The 14862-nt window shown below is 52.6% G+C and overlaps 1 protein-coding gene across 1 annotated transcript; it reads left to right on the forward strand.

Annotated features, from left to right (window-relative positions):
• The first annotated feature begins 2618 nt into the window (after nt 1-2618).
• Nucleotides 2619-14324, forward strand: Sde2 (SDE2 telomere maintenance homolog). The gene is made up of 7 exons (XM_048357563.1): nt 2619-2778; nt 4335-4452; nt 6736-6847; nt 9160-9329; nt 9784-9898; nt 11291-11753; nt 13902-14324. Exons 1-7 carry the CDS (start codon nt 2659-2661, stop codon nt 14121-14123), a joined length of 1320 nt encoding a protein of 439 aa, XP_048213520.1. The 5' UTR covers nt 2619-2658; the 3' UTR covers nt 14124-14324.
• The last annotated feature ends 538 nt before the right edge of the window (nt 14325-14862 follow it).

Genomic DNA, 14862 nt, shown 5'->3' on the forward strand with positions numbered 1-14862 from the left:
TCCTCAGCTCTGGAAAAAAAAAATTACATTTTGGGGCTGGGGATATGGCCTAGTGGCAAGAGTGCTTGCCTTGTATACATGAGGCCCTGGGTTCGATTCCCCAGCATCACATATACAGAAAACGGCCAGAGGTGGTGCTGTGGCTTAAGTGGTAGAGTGCTAGCCTTGAGCAAAAAAGAAGCCAGGGACAAAACAAAACAAAAAATTACATTTTTGTGCTAGTCATGGGGCTTTAACTCAGGGCTTTTGTACTGCCCCTGAGCTTTGGTGCTCAAGGCTAGCTCCTTAGCACTTTGAGCCACAGTTTCACTTGCAACTTTTTGGTGGTTTATTGGAGATAGATTCTTGTGGATTTTTTTTTTTTTTTTTTTTTTTGGCCAGTCCTGGGGCTTGGACTCAGGGCCTGAGCACTGTCCCTGGCTTCTTTTTGCTCAAGGCTAGTACTCTGCCACTTGAGCCACAGCGCCACTTCTGGCTATTTTCTGTATATGTGGTACTGGGGAATTGAACCCAGGGCCTCATGTATATGAGCCAAGCATATCCCCAGCTGGATTCTCACGGATTTTCCTGCCCAGGCTGGCTTCGAAACAGCAATAGTCAGATCTCAGCCTCCTGAGAAGCTAGGAAGGATTACAAGGAGGAGCCCCTATCATCTGGCAAGAATTATTTTTAAATACAACATAGGAGGTGGGGGCTGGGAATGTGGCTTAGCGGTAGAGTGCTTGTCAAGCATGCATGAAGCCCTGGGTTCAATCCCTCAGTTCCACACAAACAGAAAAACCTGGAAGTGGAGCTGTGGGGTCAAATGGTAGAGTGCTGGCCTTGAGCAAAAGCAGCTCAAGGACAGTGCCCAGGCCCTGAGTTCCGGGCCCAGGACTCACAAAAACAAAATAAAAGCAAAAACAACGGCCCCCGCCCACCCCCAAAACCCACAGGGACAACAAGTGAATTCCATCCAGATATGAGGCCTGGGGAGGACAGGCTATCAACGTCGATAGTAAATGATGTGGACGCTCAGTGCTAGCGGGAAATCCTCCTGCAGGCTTCCACGACGGTGCCCCCTAAGCTGAGATGGATCTGTGGGGACCTGTAGGGGAAGGCCGGGGATGCTGAAGCACCGGTTCCTAGGTCCACAAAGGGGGAATCCTAAGGAGGGAGTCTGGGCTCAGGGCTCGGGATGACGTGCTCACAGAGCCGCCCCTCGGGACCCGCTCCCTCGGGGCACTGGGATCCCCACGGGGCCTTTCTCCCGCGCGGCCCCGGGAGCCGCGGGCAGCAAAACGCGTCACTTCCCCGCCTCGGGCTCCATTTCTGTTCACACCGCAGCTCGCATTTCCGAGCTTTGTGTCGCTTTCCTCGGCACCTGAACCGAGGGCGCGGACCTGGGGGCTGGGCGCCGCCACCGCCCCCGGGCCTGGGCACCTCCGCCCCCGGGCCTGGGCACCTCCGCCCCCGGGCCTGGGCACCTCCACCAACGGGCCTGGGCACCTCCGCCCCCGGGCCTGGGCACCTCCGCCCCCGGGCCTGGGCGCCTCCGCCCCCGGGCCTGGGCGCCTCCGCCCCCGGGCCTGGGCGCCTCCGCCCCCGGGCCTGGGCACCACCGCCCCCGGGCCTGGGCACCTCCGCCCCCGGGCCTGGGCACCTCCGCCCCCGGGGCTGAGCGGGGATCGCAGCCCTCGGTGAGGTGGGGGGGACCCCGGGCCGGGAGCGGGGATCGCAGCCCTCGGTGTGAGGGGGGGAGCGGATCCCGGGCCGGGAGCGGGGATCGCAGCCCTCGGTGGGGCGGGCGGAGCGGAGCCCGGGCCGGGAGCGGGGATCGCAGCCCTCGGTGGGGCGGGGGCGGGGGTGGGGCGGAGCCCGGGCCGGGAGCGGGGATCGCAGCCCTCGGCGGGGCGGGGGCGGGGTGGGGCGGAGCCCGGGCCGGGAGCGGGGATCGCAGCCCTCGGTGGGGCGGGGGCGGGGTGGGGCGGAGCCCGGGCCGGGATCGGGGATCGCAGCCCTCGGTGGGGCGGGGGCGGGGTGGGGCGGAGCCCGGGCCGGGAGCGGGGATCGCAGCCCTCGGTGGGGCGGGCGGAGCGGAGCCCGGGCCGGGAGCGGGGATCGCAGCCCTCGGTGGGGTGGGGCGGAGCCCGGGCCGGGAGCGGGGATCGCAGCCCTCGGCGGGGCGGGGGCGGGGTGGGGCGGAGCCCGGGCCGGGAGCGGGGATCGCAGCCCTCGGTGGGGCGGGGCGGAGCCCGGGCCGGGAGCGGGGATCGCAGCCCTCGGCGGGGCGGGGGCGGGGTGGGGCGGAGCCCGGGCCGGGAGCGGGGATCGCAGCCCTCGGTGGGGGGGCGGCGGAGGAAGGGCTCCACCCCAGCCCGACGAAGGCTCCGGCTCCGCCAGCCCCGCCCTCTCGCCGCAGCTGCCCTCCACCGCGCCCCGGGGCCGGGGCGGGCGCCCCCTCGCCGCACCCACTCCCCGGCCGGTCCCCTGGGCCCCGCCCTAGCAACGGCCCTAGCAACGCCGGGATCCTCCCCCGCCCCTGCCGGGTTCCGGCTCCCCGGGCCTCGGGACACGTGACTTCCGGGGGCGGGCCGGGGGCGGGGCGGAGGCCGGAAGGCGAGGCGTGCGTCACGAAGGCGCGACCCGGCAGTCGCGCGCGGAGCCCCGGCCGGCGCCATGGCCGAGTCTCCGGTCCGGGCCTGGGTGCAGGGCCCCGGCGTCGGGCGGAAGGCGTTCTGGTGTGCCTCGGCTCGCTGCTGCGTCCTCGACCTCCTCCGCAGACACTGCCGAGAACAGGTGAGGCCGCGCTCCGCGGCGGGCGCGGGAGGGCCCGGGGCTCGCGCGCGGCGTCTGCGGGACGCACCCATCGCCGGGGGCTCGGTGGCGGTGCGTCACCCCCTCCCGCCCCGCGCTCTTCCCGTCCCCCGAGCCCGAAGGGCGCGGTTGGGCCTGCAGCCTGACCCCGTCCGTGGGACGTGCGACGCCGTGTCCACCGGTCCATCCCACACCTCGGGAACTCCGGGCCCAGCCCGGCCCCCGGACGGTGACGGGGGGAAGCCGCTCTCCCCGGCCGAGGTCAGCCGTTTCCCCTTGTGGCTTACTGACGGCACGAGCCTTGGGTCTGTTATTTTGCAGCTTTTTTGAAAAATTACATTTAGGAAAACCTATCGGGGATTTCTTAAATTGGCTTTTACTTAATATCCAGGAAAGCAGCCTTTACTAACAGGGAGATACGAAACTTGTTCAGTTATCTGAAGCATTTATTTTTGCCAGTCCTGGGGCCTTGAACTCGGCCTGAGCACTGTCCCTGGCTTCTTTTTGCTCAAGGCTAGCACGCTGCCACTTGAGCCACAGCGCCACTTCCGGCTTTTTTTTTTTTTTTCGGTATCTGTGGTGCTGAGGAATCGAACCCAAGGCTTCATGTGTATGTGGCGAGCACTTTACTGCTAGGCCATATTCCCAGCCCCAAAACTCAGTCTTTAAAGACTTGCACCAGCTGGGCTCTGCTGGCTCATGCCTGTAATCCTAGCTCAAAATGTGGAAGTGGAACTGTGGCTCAAAGCACAAAAGATCAAGGAGAGTGCCCAGGTTCTGAGTTCAAGCTCCAGGGTTGGCACACACAAAGTCAGAAGTAGAGCTGTGGCTCAAGAAGTAGAGTGCCAATGTTGAGCAAAAAAGCTAAGGGACATCAGGTCCTGAGTTCAACCCTAGTACTGGCACAAAAAGCAAAACAAAGAGTCAGAAGATGGGGATTAAGGAATGAGGATTAAACAAATGGAGAGCAGAAGGGCTGAAGGCAATTGTCATAGTCAATATAAAAAGTGGAGCTAAGTAAGTGGAGAAGATGAATGGGGTTGGATGAGATGAAGGAGAATGACAGGTGACATTGATTGAGATACACTGTACTCACAAACTGAGATGTTGAACTGAAGCCCCCTTTGTGCCAACTACTTAAGGATAATTGCAAAATAAAAATGTTAAAAAAAGAAACCGTAAACAGAAATCAGAGGAATTGAGACCTTCAGAGTTACTGGATTTGAGCCCTGCATAGTCAGTCTCGTGGCATGGCCCTGATGATCTAGTAGAGACAGAGAAAGGAAACATTTTTATTTTCACCAGAAAGGACTGAAAGTTCTATAGTATCATGACTAGGTGACATTAGGACAAACTGTACCAAGAGTATCCTATGAAATAACTTTTCATAGTTTTCATTTTCAGTTCAACAAATGTGGATGGAACATAAGGTCTGTTTAGAACTGGCATGATAAGATACAAGTCATGTCTCTTCCTGTGAGAAACACTCTTGCCTCTAGGCCCAGTATTAGATGGTAAACACACACCCTTGTCCCTAGGATGTTCCTGTGGAGTGCTTCTTTGTGAGGTGCAATGGGGTCCTCGTTGGTAATGGAGATGCAGTGCAGCATGGAGCTGTCTATACCCTGGAGCCCAGACTTCGTGGTGGGAAAGGAGGTAAGACAGAGGGTGATGGCTTAGTCGACACATTTCTGCTCTTTAGCGGGATGTGTCAGTCTTTTGGATGTCTTGTGTGGAACTCAAGGCTTTGCATTTGCTAAGAAGGTGCTCTACCCTCTGAGTCACACTTTCAGTCCTTTGCACTGGTTGTTTTGTTTTCTGCTAGGATCAGTCTGGACTGTGATCCTTGTATTTATGCTTCCCACCATAGCTGGGAATACAGATGTCATCCACCTTGCTCAGTCTTCTTCTTTCTTTCTTTTTTTTTGTCGGTCATGGGGCCTGGGCGCTGTCCCTGAGCTCTTCAGCTCAGGGCTAGCACTCTACCACTTGAGCCATAGCACCACTTCCTCAGTCTTTTTCTTGAGACAATCTCACATTTTTTTGCTGTCCTGAAACCACAATCTTCCCTGTGTAGATGGGATGACAGGTGCATGCTCTCCTGGCCTAACTACTGGTTGAGATGGAGTCTTGTGAACTTTGGGTTGGTTCTTTTTTTTTTTTTTTTTTGCCAGTCCTGGGTCTTGGACTCAGGGCGTGAGCACTGTCCCTGGCTTCCTTTTGCTCAAGGCTAGCACTCTGCCACCTGAGCCACAGTGCCACTTCTGGCCATTTTCCATATATGTGGTACTGGGGAATTGAACCCAGGGCTTCATGTATACAAGGCAAGCTCTCTTGCCACTAGGCCATATTCCCAGCCCCTGGGCTGGTTCTTGAACCTTGAGGTAAGCCACCAGAAGCAGGATGGTGGTTTGGTTTGTTGTTGTTGGTGGTGGGAGGCCTTGAACTCAGGGCCTGGGCATTGTCTCTGGCTTCTTTTTGCTCAAGGCTAGCACTCTGCCACTTGAGCCACAGCGCCACTTCTGCCCTTTTCTATACATGTGGTGCTGAGGAATGGAACCCAGGGCTTCGCAAGGCAAGCACTCTTGCCACTAGGCCATATTCCCAGCCCGAGATGTTTTAATATAACAAGTTCATTGGTCTCTTTGGTAGACCAACTTGGTTTTACCTTATGAACTCTTTTATTACCACAAATTTTGAATATTTTCTTTTTATTCTTTTTTGAGAAATAAGGAATTGTGTGATACGAATTCCTTCCCTCCCTCTCTCTCCCTCTCTCTTCCTCTCTCTTCCTCTCTCTTCCTCTCTCTTCCTCTCTCTCCCTCTCTCTCCCTCTCTCTCCCTCTCCCCCCTCTCTCTCTCTCGCCCCCCCCGTCCCTCTCTCCCTCTCTCTCACCCCCTCTCCCCCAGTCCTGGGGCTTGGACTCAGGGCCTGAGCACTGTCCCTGGCTTCTTTTTGCTCAAGGCTAGCAATCTGCCACGTGAGCCACAGCGCCACTTCTGGCTGTTTTCTATTTATGTGGTGCTGAGGAATGGAACCCAGGCTTCACATATGCTAGGCAAGCACTGTACTGCTAGGCCACCTTCCCATTCTACCTTCTCTAGCCAGACTGCTCTTAAGCAATCTAGGCTCATCCTTAGGGGTAGTTAGATGAGGAAATATGACCATTATTCCATCCACCTTGATGAAGAAAGCTTTCAAACAATCAGATCTCTTAATCAAAATTGTGTCCTTGCTGTGGTTCCAGGGATAACCAAAAGTCATCTTAGGAAACAGAACTGCTTTTGCAAGTCGGAGCAGATTAAGGTTCTAGTTTTACTGACAAATCTAAGAGGGAAAAGATACTGAAAGAGTAAAAATAGACTATGAACTGTTCTTGGTGTTTCTTTGAGCACAAACCTGGGAATCCTTATGTTTCCCAGAATCTGAAATACTTGGGGTTTTAGAGCTGATGTCTCTGCCTGTAATCATCCTGATTCTTTGCGTTTTTTATTTTTATTTTTGCCAGTCCTGAGGCTTGAACTCAGGCCCTGGGCACTGTCCTTGAGCTTCTTTTGCTGAGGAATCAAATCCAGGGTTTCATGCATGCTAGGCAAGCACTCTACCACGAAGCCCACTTTCTCAGCCCTTCATTCTGATTTTTGAAGTTGCTCTTGCCTATAATAACAACCACAAATCTGTGTCTTGTGCTCTTTGGAACTGGCCATGTCCTTCAGAGCCTCAGTTGTACTGAACAGCATTTCAGAAATATGAAGTGAATGACAGAGGTGTGAAGTTGAGTTAGGTTACTAGCGCTTGGCCTGCTCCCTGGGGGGTTAGCACCTTGATGTCTGTCTATCAAAACCATGTAAGACGCCGTCGGTCTTAGCTTCATGGATTTGGCTGATGTGCATCTTTGAACACATTTTAACTTGTTTTTCCCTCATGCATTGGCGCAGGTTTTGGGTCTATGCTACGAGCTCTTGGTGCTCAGATTGAGAAGACAACCAATCGAGAAGCTTGCCGGGATCTCAGCGGACGGAGGTTACGAGATGTCAATCATGAAAAAGCGTAAGACAACAACTTAAAAAATTATTATTGGGCTGGGAATATGGCCTAGTGATGGTGTGATTGTCTCGTATACATGAAGCCCTGGGTTCGATTCCTCAGCACCACATATATAGAAAAAGCTAGAAGTGGCGCTGTGGCTCAAGAGGTAGAGTGCTAGCCTTGAGCAAAAAGAAGCCAGGGACAGTGCTCAGGCCCTGAGTTCAAGCTCCATGACTGGCAAAAAAATAAGTAAATAAAAGTAGGTAGGTAGGTAAGTAAGTAGGTAAGTAAAAGGAAGTAATTATACAAAGAGGTTACATTTCCACAAGTCTGGTTATGAGTACAATACATTGTGATCAGTGTCACTCCTTCCATTTTCCCCTATTTCCTCTTCTTGTCCCTACCTTCAAGTTTTGTAATTCACTTGTTAATATAATGTACATTGAATTTAATGACTGTTTGCTCACCCTCATTCCTGTGGCCCTCCTGTTCCAAACATATTTCTCCAAATGTGTTTCTGCTTCCTGGTGTTCATTTTGCTTAACAGTTCATTAGTTGTTCAGGGGAGTTACACCTTTAAATTTCTCTCCTTAGAATACCATCTTTTAGTCTGTTTGTGTTTATATATGTAAAACTCTGTTATCACATATGTTTATATTTGAATTTTTTTTCTTTTTTCATTCTTTTTTTTTTTTTTTTTTTTTGCCAGTCCCGGGGCTTGAACTCTGGACCTGAGCACTGTCCCTGGCTTCTTTTTGCTCAAGGCTAGCACTCTGCCACTTGAGCCACAGCGCCACTTCTGGCCTTTTCTATATATATGGTGCTGAGGAATCAAACCTAGGGCTTCCTGTAGAAGCCCTGCTGAAGCCCTCCTGAAGAGGCAAGCACTGTACCACTAGGCCAAATTCCCAGCCCTTGAATTTTTTTTTCTTAATATAGCAGTGTAGCCATGGCTATAGCACACACCTGTAATCCTATCTACTTCTGTAATCCTATTTACTCCAGAGGCTGAGATCTGAGGATCCCAGTTCAAAGCCAAACCAGGCAGGGAAGTCTTTAAGACCATTATCTCTAATTTACCAAAAATCAGGAAGTGGAGCTATTGCTCAATTGGTAGAACACTAGCCCTGATCCAGAAAGTTCAAGGACTTGTACCCAGGACCTGAGTTTAAGACCCGGGACTGGCATTAATTAAAAAGAAAGACAGTAGTGTACTTTTCTATCAATAGTAAGTTATGTATAAGCTATGCATATCTGTGGTATAGGTTGATCGCTTGATGTAGTCAGGAGACTGAACAAAAGACAGGAGGTTTTGCTGGTGAAACAGGGCAGGCTCGCTCTTATACAGTAAGCTGGGGATTAGTTGGTAGTGTTTTGTGCTGATAATGGGGCTTTAACTCTGGGCGCTCTTGTTTAGGTTTTTTGCTCAAGTCTAGCACTTTACCACTTGAGCCACAGCTCCACTTCAGGTTTTTGCTGCTTAATTGGAGTTATGAGTTTCACAGTTTGCTATCCTCAAATCTTAGTCTCCTGAGTAGCTAGGATGACAGGTATGAGCTGTTACTTGTGTTTTTATTGTTTTTTTGAAACTGGGTCTCATTGTGGTCTGAGTGGGATTGGAACTTGATATGTAGTCTGGGCTGGCCATAAGCTTCACAATCCTCCTGCCTCAGCCTCCCAATTGCTGGAGATACAGGTATGTTATCAGTGCTGGAGCAAGAACTATGGGCCTCTTGTGCTCACTGGGTTTTTTGTTTTTTGTTTCTTAAGGTTAGCATTCCACCTATTGAACCACTCCACTTCTGGCTTTTTGCTGGTTAATAGGAGATAAGAGTGTTTCAAATTTGTCTGCTTGGGCTGGCTTCAGATCTCAGCCTCCGGAATTGCTAGGATTCCAGGAGTCAGCCACCAGCACCAGCCTCCAAGCTTGTCCTTATAAGTTGGAATACAGTCTAAAGTAATGATAGAGTAACTGAGTTCAGTGATACAACTCTTCCTAGCATGCTCAAGGCTTTGGGTTTGATCCCCGTCTAAACAGAAATTACAGTAAATACACAGACTAGTAACAGCTATTATCGAGTGCTGTGTAGAGTGTGTAATTGTGTATGTTGTGCGTTTGTGTGACTGGCAGCCAGGCCGAGAGGTTTGTTTGCACCCTTGCCCAGTGGGCAAGGGTGCTTTGTGCTGTGACGTCAGCAGTAGTGCGTTTTCAGCTCCATTGCTGTCTGGGGCCCTGTTGTGCATGCAGTGTCGTTGATTGAAAGCTGTGTGATCCACGGCTGTGTGAGTGTGCATCTTGCCCACCCACTACATTATGTCTCCTCCTTTCCTAGCATGGCTGAGTGGGTGAAACAGCAGGCCGAGCGAGAGGCTGAGAAGGAGCAACGGCGCCTGGAGCGGCTGCAGCGCAAGCTGGCTGAGCCCAAGCACTGCTTCGCCAGCCCCGACTACCAGCAGCAGTGCCACGAGATGGCGGAGCGCCTGGAAGACTCTGTCCTCAAAGGTGAGAGTGGCTGCCTCGGTGGCACCTGGCGGCAGGCCGCCCTCACGGGCGTGCCGCAGCAGCTCTTAGACATTTCTGGAGAACCGAGGGCAAGCCTAAGACGTTTAACAGGGGAGCCTGCACTCGTAGCTCACGCCTGCATCTTAGCTGCCCAGGAGACCGATCTGAGGGTCACAGTTCAGCCAGCCCAGGCAGGAATGCCATTGAGATTCTTACCCCCAATTAACCACCAAACAGCTGCAAGTAGAATGGTGGCTCAAGTGGTGGCGTGCTGGCAGTGGGCACAAACAGAAGCTCATTGACGGTGCCCAGGCCCTGAGTTCAAGCCCCTCAAGCAGCACAATAACAGTTTGAAGACAGACTTCTGATTGCAGCACTTTTTACTGCCCACATGTTTAATAATTTCTTTGAACTCAGCCCTGACAGTAGAAATCTTGGTTGAATTTCTGGATAGGTATGCAGGCTGCCTCCAGCAAATTGGTATCAGCTGAGATTGGTGAGCCTCGGATACGGCCCCGCAGATCAAACGCAGACCATGGAGCCCCTGCAAGGAAAAGGAAGTGCTTGTGGTAAGAAACTTACCTTCCTTTTCACCCCAAGTTATCTTTTCAGTTTCCTTCTTGGTTGTCTGCACAGGGCCTTTTTGGGGTTGTAACAACTGTCCATGGAAAAACTCGAGCAGGGTTTCTGCTTAGATGCCATTAACAATGGAAGGACAGCTTTTCCTTCTAGTGAAACTTCACAAAAATGGCATCACAGGTATGGGTGGTGTTGAGTTTACTCTTCAGGACTTCCTGGAGAAAGCCTAACTGTGTGTTCCAGGTGCTTGCGTTCTCTCTGGCTTTGCACCATCATCACTGAGGATTCTGGTCACTTTGCCAGCCCTCTCCACAGCTTTGCCTTGTGGGTGGAAAGCACCATCCCTGCTGGTGCTTCTTAGGGTCCTCTCGGCCTTCTCTGTTCGCTTGGGCCACACTTTAGAGCATGTGAGTGCTTGTGCATCTGTTCCCTTGTTGGCCTCCCTCTGGGGGTACAGAGGGAACAGCCATCGGTCATGGGACTCCTGAATTCAGTTCTTGAGTCCAGCAGAGACTTTGCTGAGAGAAAGGTACTGGCATGGTTTGTACTTCCTCTGATGTCTGGTTTATTGGGATCTAGCTTATACACAGTAAAATGTATTTTTTTGATTGATCACACCCCCCACTTCCACCCCGTCAAGATTTATGTCATTTTCATGGGGGCTTTCATGGGGTTTCTTGGGCTGGCTAGGTACTTCCCTTCCCCCACTCCAGACTGGGAGCCAGTGGCCACCAGTGAGCTGTTTGTCGTTGTGGCTTAGTCTTTCCCAGCATGTCGCCACCCTTAGTTTCTGGCTAATTTTGCTCAGCCTGTGGTACTGTGTGAGATCCATCCAGAGTGAGTAGAAGAAGGTGAGTGAGTGGGTGGAAGGAGTGGGTAGTTAGGTAAGTAGGTAGGTAGATGGATAGGTAGTTACGTAAGTAGGCAGATGGATGGAAGTGTGGGTAGTTAGGTAAATAGGTAGGTGGATGGATGGGTAAGTGGCTAGGTAGACCGATGGGTAGTTAGGTAAGTAGGTAGATGGGAAGTTAGGTAAGTAGGTAAGTGGAAGGATGGGTCTGTTAGGTACGTAGGTAGGTAGATGGGTGGGTAGTTAGGTAAGGTGAGTGAGTGGGTGGGTGGAAGGATGGGTAGTGCGATAAGTAGATAGGCTGACGGGTGGGTAGGTAGACCCTTTGGGGTCTTTGGAAAGGTCGGCTCCCACCTGTTGAGGCTTTCCGGCTTTGTGCCTCTGGAATGCCTTCCTCTGCACTTTACCCGTTCTCTATGTCATAGCACGTGCACTTACCATGTTTGCACAGAGTCCATTTTCTGGACAAGCAGCCTCCCTGTTTGAGCAGAGGTAACAAAAACGTGTGGTGCTTCTCTGTTGCTTCTGGCAGGTTGGGAATGGAAAGCCTGGAGACGGCGGAAGTGTCCTCAGACGAGGACAGTGATGCAGCACCCACTGCGTCAGGACTGAGCTGCTCCTCTGCTCCAGCAAGTGGCAGTGGCAGCGCTGAGACGGCAGCCGAGCTCCCCTGCGGTTCTCAGAGCGTGGGAATGCCGAGCGCGGGCTCCGTGGCGCCGGCAAACCCCCCGAGTCAGATGGCTGACCCCGCGGAGGACATGTCGGGAGACTCCTGCACGGGAGAGGCACCCTCCGCAGAGGGCAGGGTGGAGGAGTTGGGTAGAGAAGCAGAGGCCACCCCGGGGAGAAAGGAGACAGAGCCTGCAGGAGATACAGCTGTCACCAGACTGGCGAAGGGTCACGAGGCAGAAGAAGTCACTGATGGAGGCAGGCCTGCCGTGGTTGAGCCTGAGGAAGACATTCCCAAACTGGAGGAGGGCCAGTCGGGACACACTGTAAGTACTTTAAAATTGGGGTCCATATCTAAACCAAACCTATTTGAACTCCACAATAAGTCATAGCTTACAAATGTGCTGCCAGTCACTGGTGGCTTATTTGAAGGCAACCTGGGCAGAAAGGTCTTTTGAGACCCCATCTCCAAAGTAATCAGCAAAAAGCTGGGCAAGAGGCATGGCTCGGATGGTAGAGCACCAGCTAAGGGAACAGGCCAAGCAAATGTGGGGCCCTGAGTCCAAACCTGGTGCCACCAAAATTTGAGAGAGAAAGTGTGTTTTTCCCCATGAGTCGCTTAGTGCAAGGCTTGTTTCATACTTGAGTTTATGGTGTTCTGCCCCTGGAGGGCGTCCTGTGGCACATTTCATCAGCTGTGAGCGGCTGCTTTTAGCACTTGGCAGGGCCCACATGGCCTTGAGCTCAGGATCTTCCAATCTCAGCCTCTGAGAGCTGGAATTAGGGAGTGTGCCACCACACCCTGCCTGTTTTTCACGTTAGCCTCTGAAGTCAAGTATACATCGCAGTGCTTCCATTCTTCAGTAATACAGTAGTAGCAAGGCTACGTTATGGTATGGTGAGTGACGCCGTAGATGAATGAGATGTGCCCACATTTCTGGGCACATTGATTGTCTCATTTTTCTGATGTATGACAGTTTGAAGGCTGGGCGCTGGTGGCTCATGCCTGAAGTCCTAGCTACTCAAGAGGCTGAGAGCTGAGGAGTGAGGTTCAAAGTGGGCAGGAAACTCCAGTTAACCACCAAAAAAGCAAAGTGAGGCCATGGCTTAAGCAGTAGAGTTTGTCATTTCATTCTAAGCCTCACACTCAGCCTTTTAGAAAAGTCATTTTAATTGTACAAGCTCCCAGAACTACATGATTATTTACTTTCTTCTGTGTAATGACTTCAGCAAAAATCTGTTTGCTATGTGAGCTAATGATTTGCTTTTTAGAAAGCTGGGCGTCTTGGTTTGCTTTGGTGGACACAGGGCCCTCTGATGTCCCCAGTAATAATGAAAAGCGCATAGGTAGCCCACATTTGTCATCTTAGACATGATTGTTTTTTTCTGGTCCTGGGGCTTGAACTCAGGGCATCTTTGCTCAAGGCTGGTTCTCTACCTCTTGAGCCACAGGCTCCACTTCCAGCTTTCTGGTGGTTAATTGGAGTTTCCTGCCTAATCTGGCTTGGAACCCGATCCTCAGGTCTCAGCCTCCTGAGTAGCTAGGATTAAAGGTGTGAACCACAGGTGCCCAGCCAGACAAGTGATTTCTATGTTGTATGTTTCAGTAGGTACTTATTCTGACCGAAGTTTTGGGAAAAGGAATAAAGAACAGTGAAATACAAGCTGGTTTTATTTTCATTGTTAACTTTGGAGATTTGTTCTTAGTATTGTAAAAGCTGTTGTATTTATGACAACCAAATATAAACCTCCAAAAATGTAAGATTATTGGGCTGGGGATATAGCCTAGTGGCAAGAGTGCCTGCCTCCGATACACGAGGCCCTGGGTTCAATTCCCCAGCACCACATATACAGAAAACGGCCAGAAGCGGCGCTGTGGCTCAAGTGGCAGAGTGCTAGCCTTGAGCGGGAAGAAGCCAGGGACAGTGCTCAGGCCCTGAGTCCAAGGCCCACGACTGGCCAAAAAAAAAAAAAAAAGATTATTGTTTTAGAATCTGGCTATACATTGCACTCGAAATTCACTCCTTCTTGATAGCTTAAAATAAAATGTTTTGAGTGTTTGTTTCTAAGTTCATAGATAAAAGTTTAGCTTTTACGGAGTACTGGTGACTCACATCTGTAATCTTAGCTACTCAGGAGGCTGAGATTTGCAGACCAAGGTTCAAGGCCGGCTCTTGCAGAAAAGTTTGTGAGCCTGTGCTCCAGTTAACCACCAGAAAACTTGAAGTGGCTCTGTGGCTCAAAGTGGAAGAGCGCTAGCTTTGAGCAAAAGAGCTCAGGGACAGCGCCCAGGCCCTGAGTTTGATTGAGCTACTGACCCCCCCCCCAAAAAAAAAAAAAGTTTCCGTTTTTATGTAAATGTGTGACTGTGTACCCAGTGGAGGAGTGGCTGATTGCATGTGCTCCTTGAGAGGGAGTTTGGTAAAGCTTAACTCAGCACTGAGCCTGTGGTAAATGTTTCCTTTTGCCCGCAGGGTCCTGGGCAGGAAGTGCTGGACTTGTTGGCCTTTGGCAGTGCGTCGGAGCTGGAGCTGCTGGGGCTGGAAAGGCTCAAGAAAGAGCTGACGGCGCTGGGGCTGAAGTGCGGCGGCACCCTGCAGGAGCGGGCGGCCCGGCTCTTCGCCGTCAGGGGGCTGGCCCGGGAGCAGATCGACCCGGCCTTATTCGCCAGGCCTTCGAGAGGAAAGAAGAAATGACTGTCACCAGGGCTGTCCTGGGTCATCGGCCACACAGCCTGCCAGCTGTGGCCGCGTGGCGACCGGTCGTCCCCATGACATTAAAGCCGACGCTTCAACACCTCCCTGTTCCGATGGCACGCATCGAATCACTGTGAGAAACCACATTGGGACCTGAAGTTCTCTTTGTTGGAAGTTTTGTATAAAAATTTTAGTGTCTTACATGTAGTACTCTTGATTTTTGTCTGTGGTTATCATGTATCACTTAGGAGTTTTTCCTTCTGACCAAAGTATCAGGTTCGTACATGTAGAGTTATTCACCACAGTCCCCTTTTGCCTTTTTCCTGCTGGTTCTCGGGCTTTAACTCAGGGCCTGGTGCTGTTCCTGGGTGCTCTCCCACCTGAGCCACAGCTCCACATCTGGATCCTTGGTCGTGAGTTGAAGGTCAGCGTCTCAGACTTCCCGGGTCGGCCGCAGGCCGTGGTCCTCAGGTCTTGGTGGAGTCCGTCTGAACCCCGTGTGCAGAGCCGAGCCGGGCGTGGGCCATGCGTCCTGCGGACCCCGACGGGCCTGGTCCGATGCACGCCTCCTCGGGCATTGTCGTTCTCCTGGGCGCTGGCCTCCAGCCGGGAGCGGGGGCCGGGAGCAGGGGCCGGGAGCAGGGGCCGGGAGCGGGGAGCCGGGAGTGGGGGGGCCGGGAGCGGGGGGCCGGGAGCGGGGCCTCCTCACAGTTGAGCCCGCACCTGGACTTGACCTGCC

This window comes from Perognathus longimembris, chromosome 11 (assembly GCF_023159225.1).
Source record: "Perognathus longimembris pacificus isolate PPM17 chromosome 11, ASM2315922v1, whole genome shotgun sequence".
Lineage (NCBI taxonomy): Eukaryota > Metazoa > Chordata > Mammalia > Rodentia > Heteromyidae > Perognathus > Perognathus longimembris.

What these genes read in the sequence shown, in the direction of transcription:
- Sde2 (XM_048357563.1), top strand. Translation starts at nt 2,659, where the DNA reads ATGGCCGAGTCTCCGGTCCGGGCCTGGGTGCAGGGCCCCGGCGTCGGG. An exon ending in ACTTCGTGGTGGGAAAGGAG is followed by an intron (nt 4,453 to 6,735) that starts GTAAGACAGAGG and finishes GCATTGGCGCAG; the next exon opens with GTTTTGGGTCTATGCTACGA. An exon ending in AGGAAAAGGAAGTGCTTGTG is followed by an intron (nt 9,899 to 11,290) that starts GTAAGAAACTTA and finishes TGCTTCTGGCAG; the next exon opens with GTTGGGAATGGAAAGCCTGG.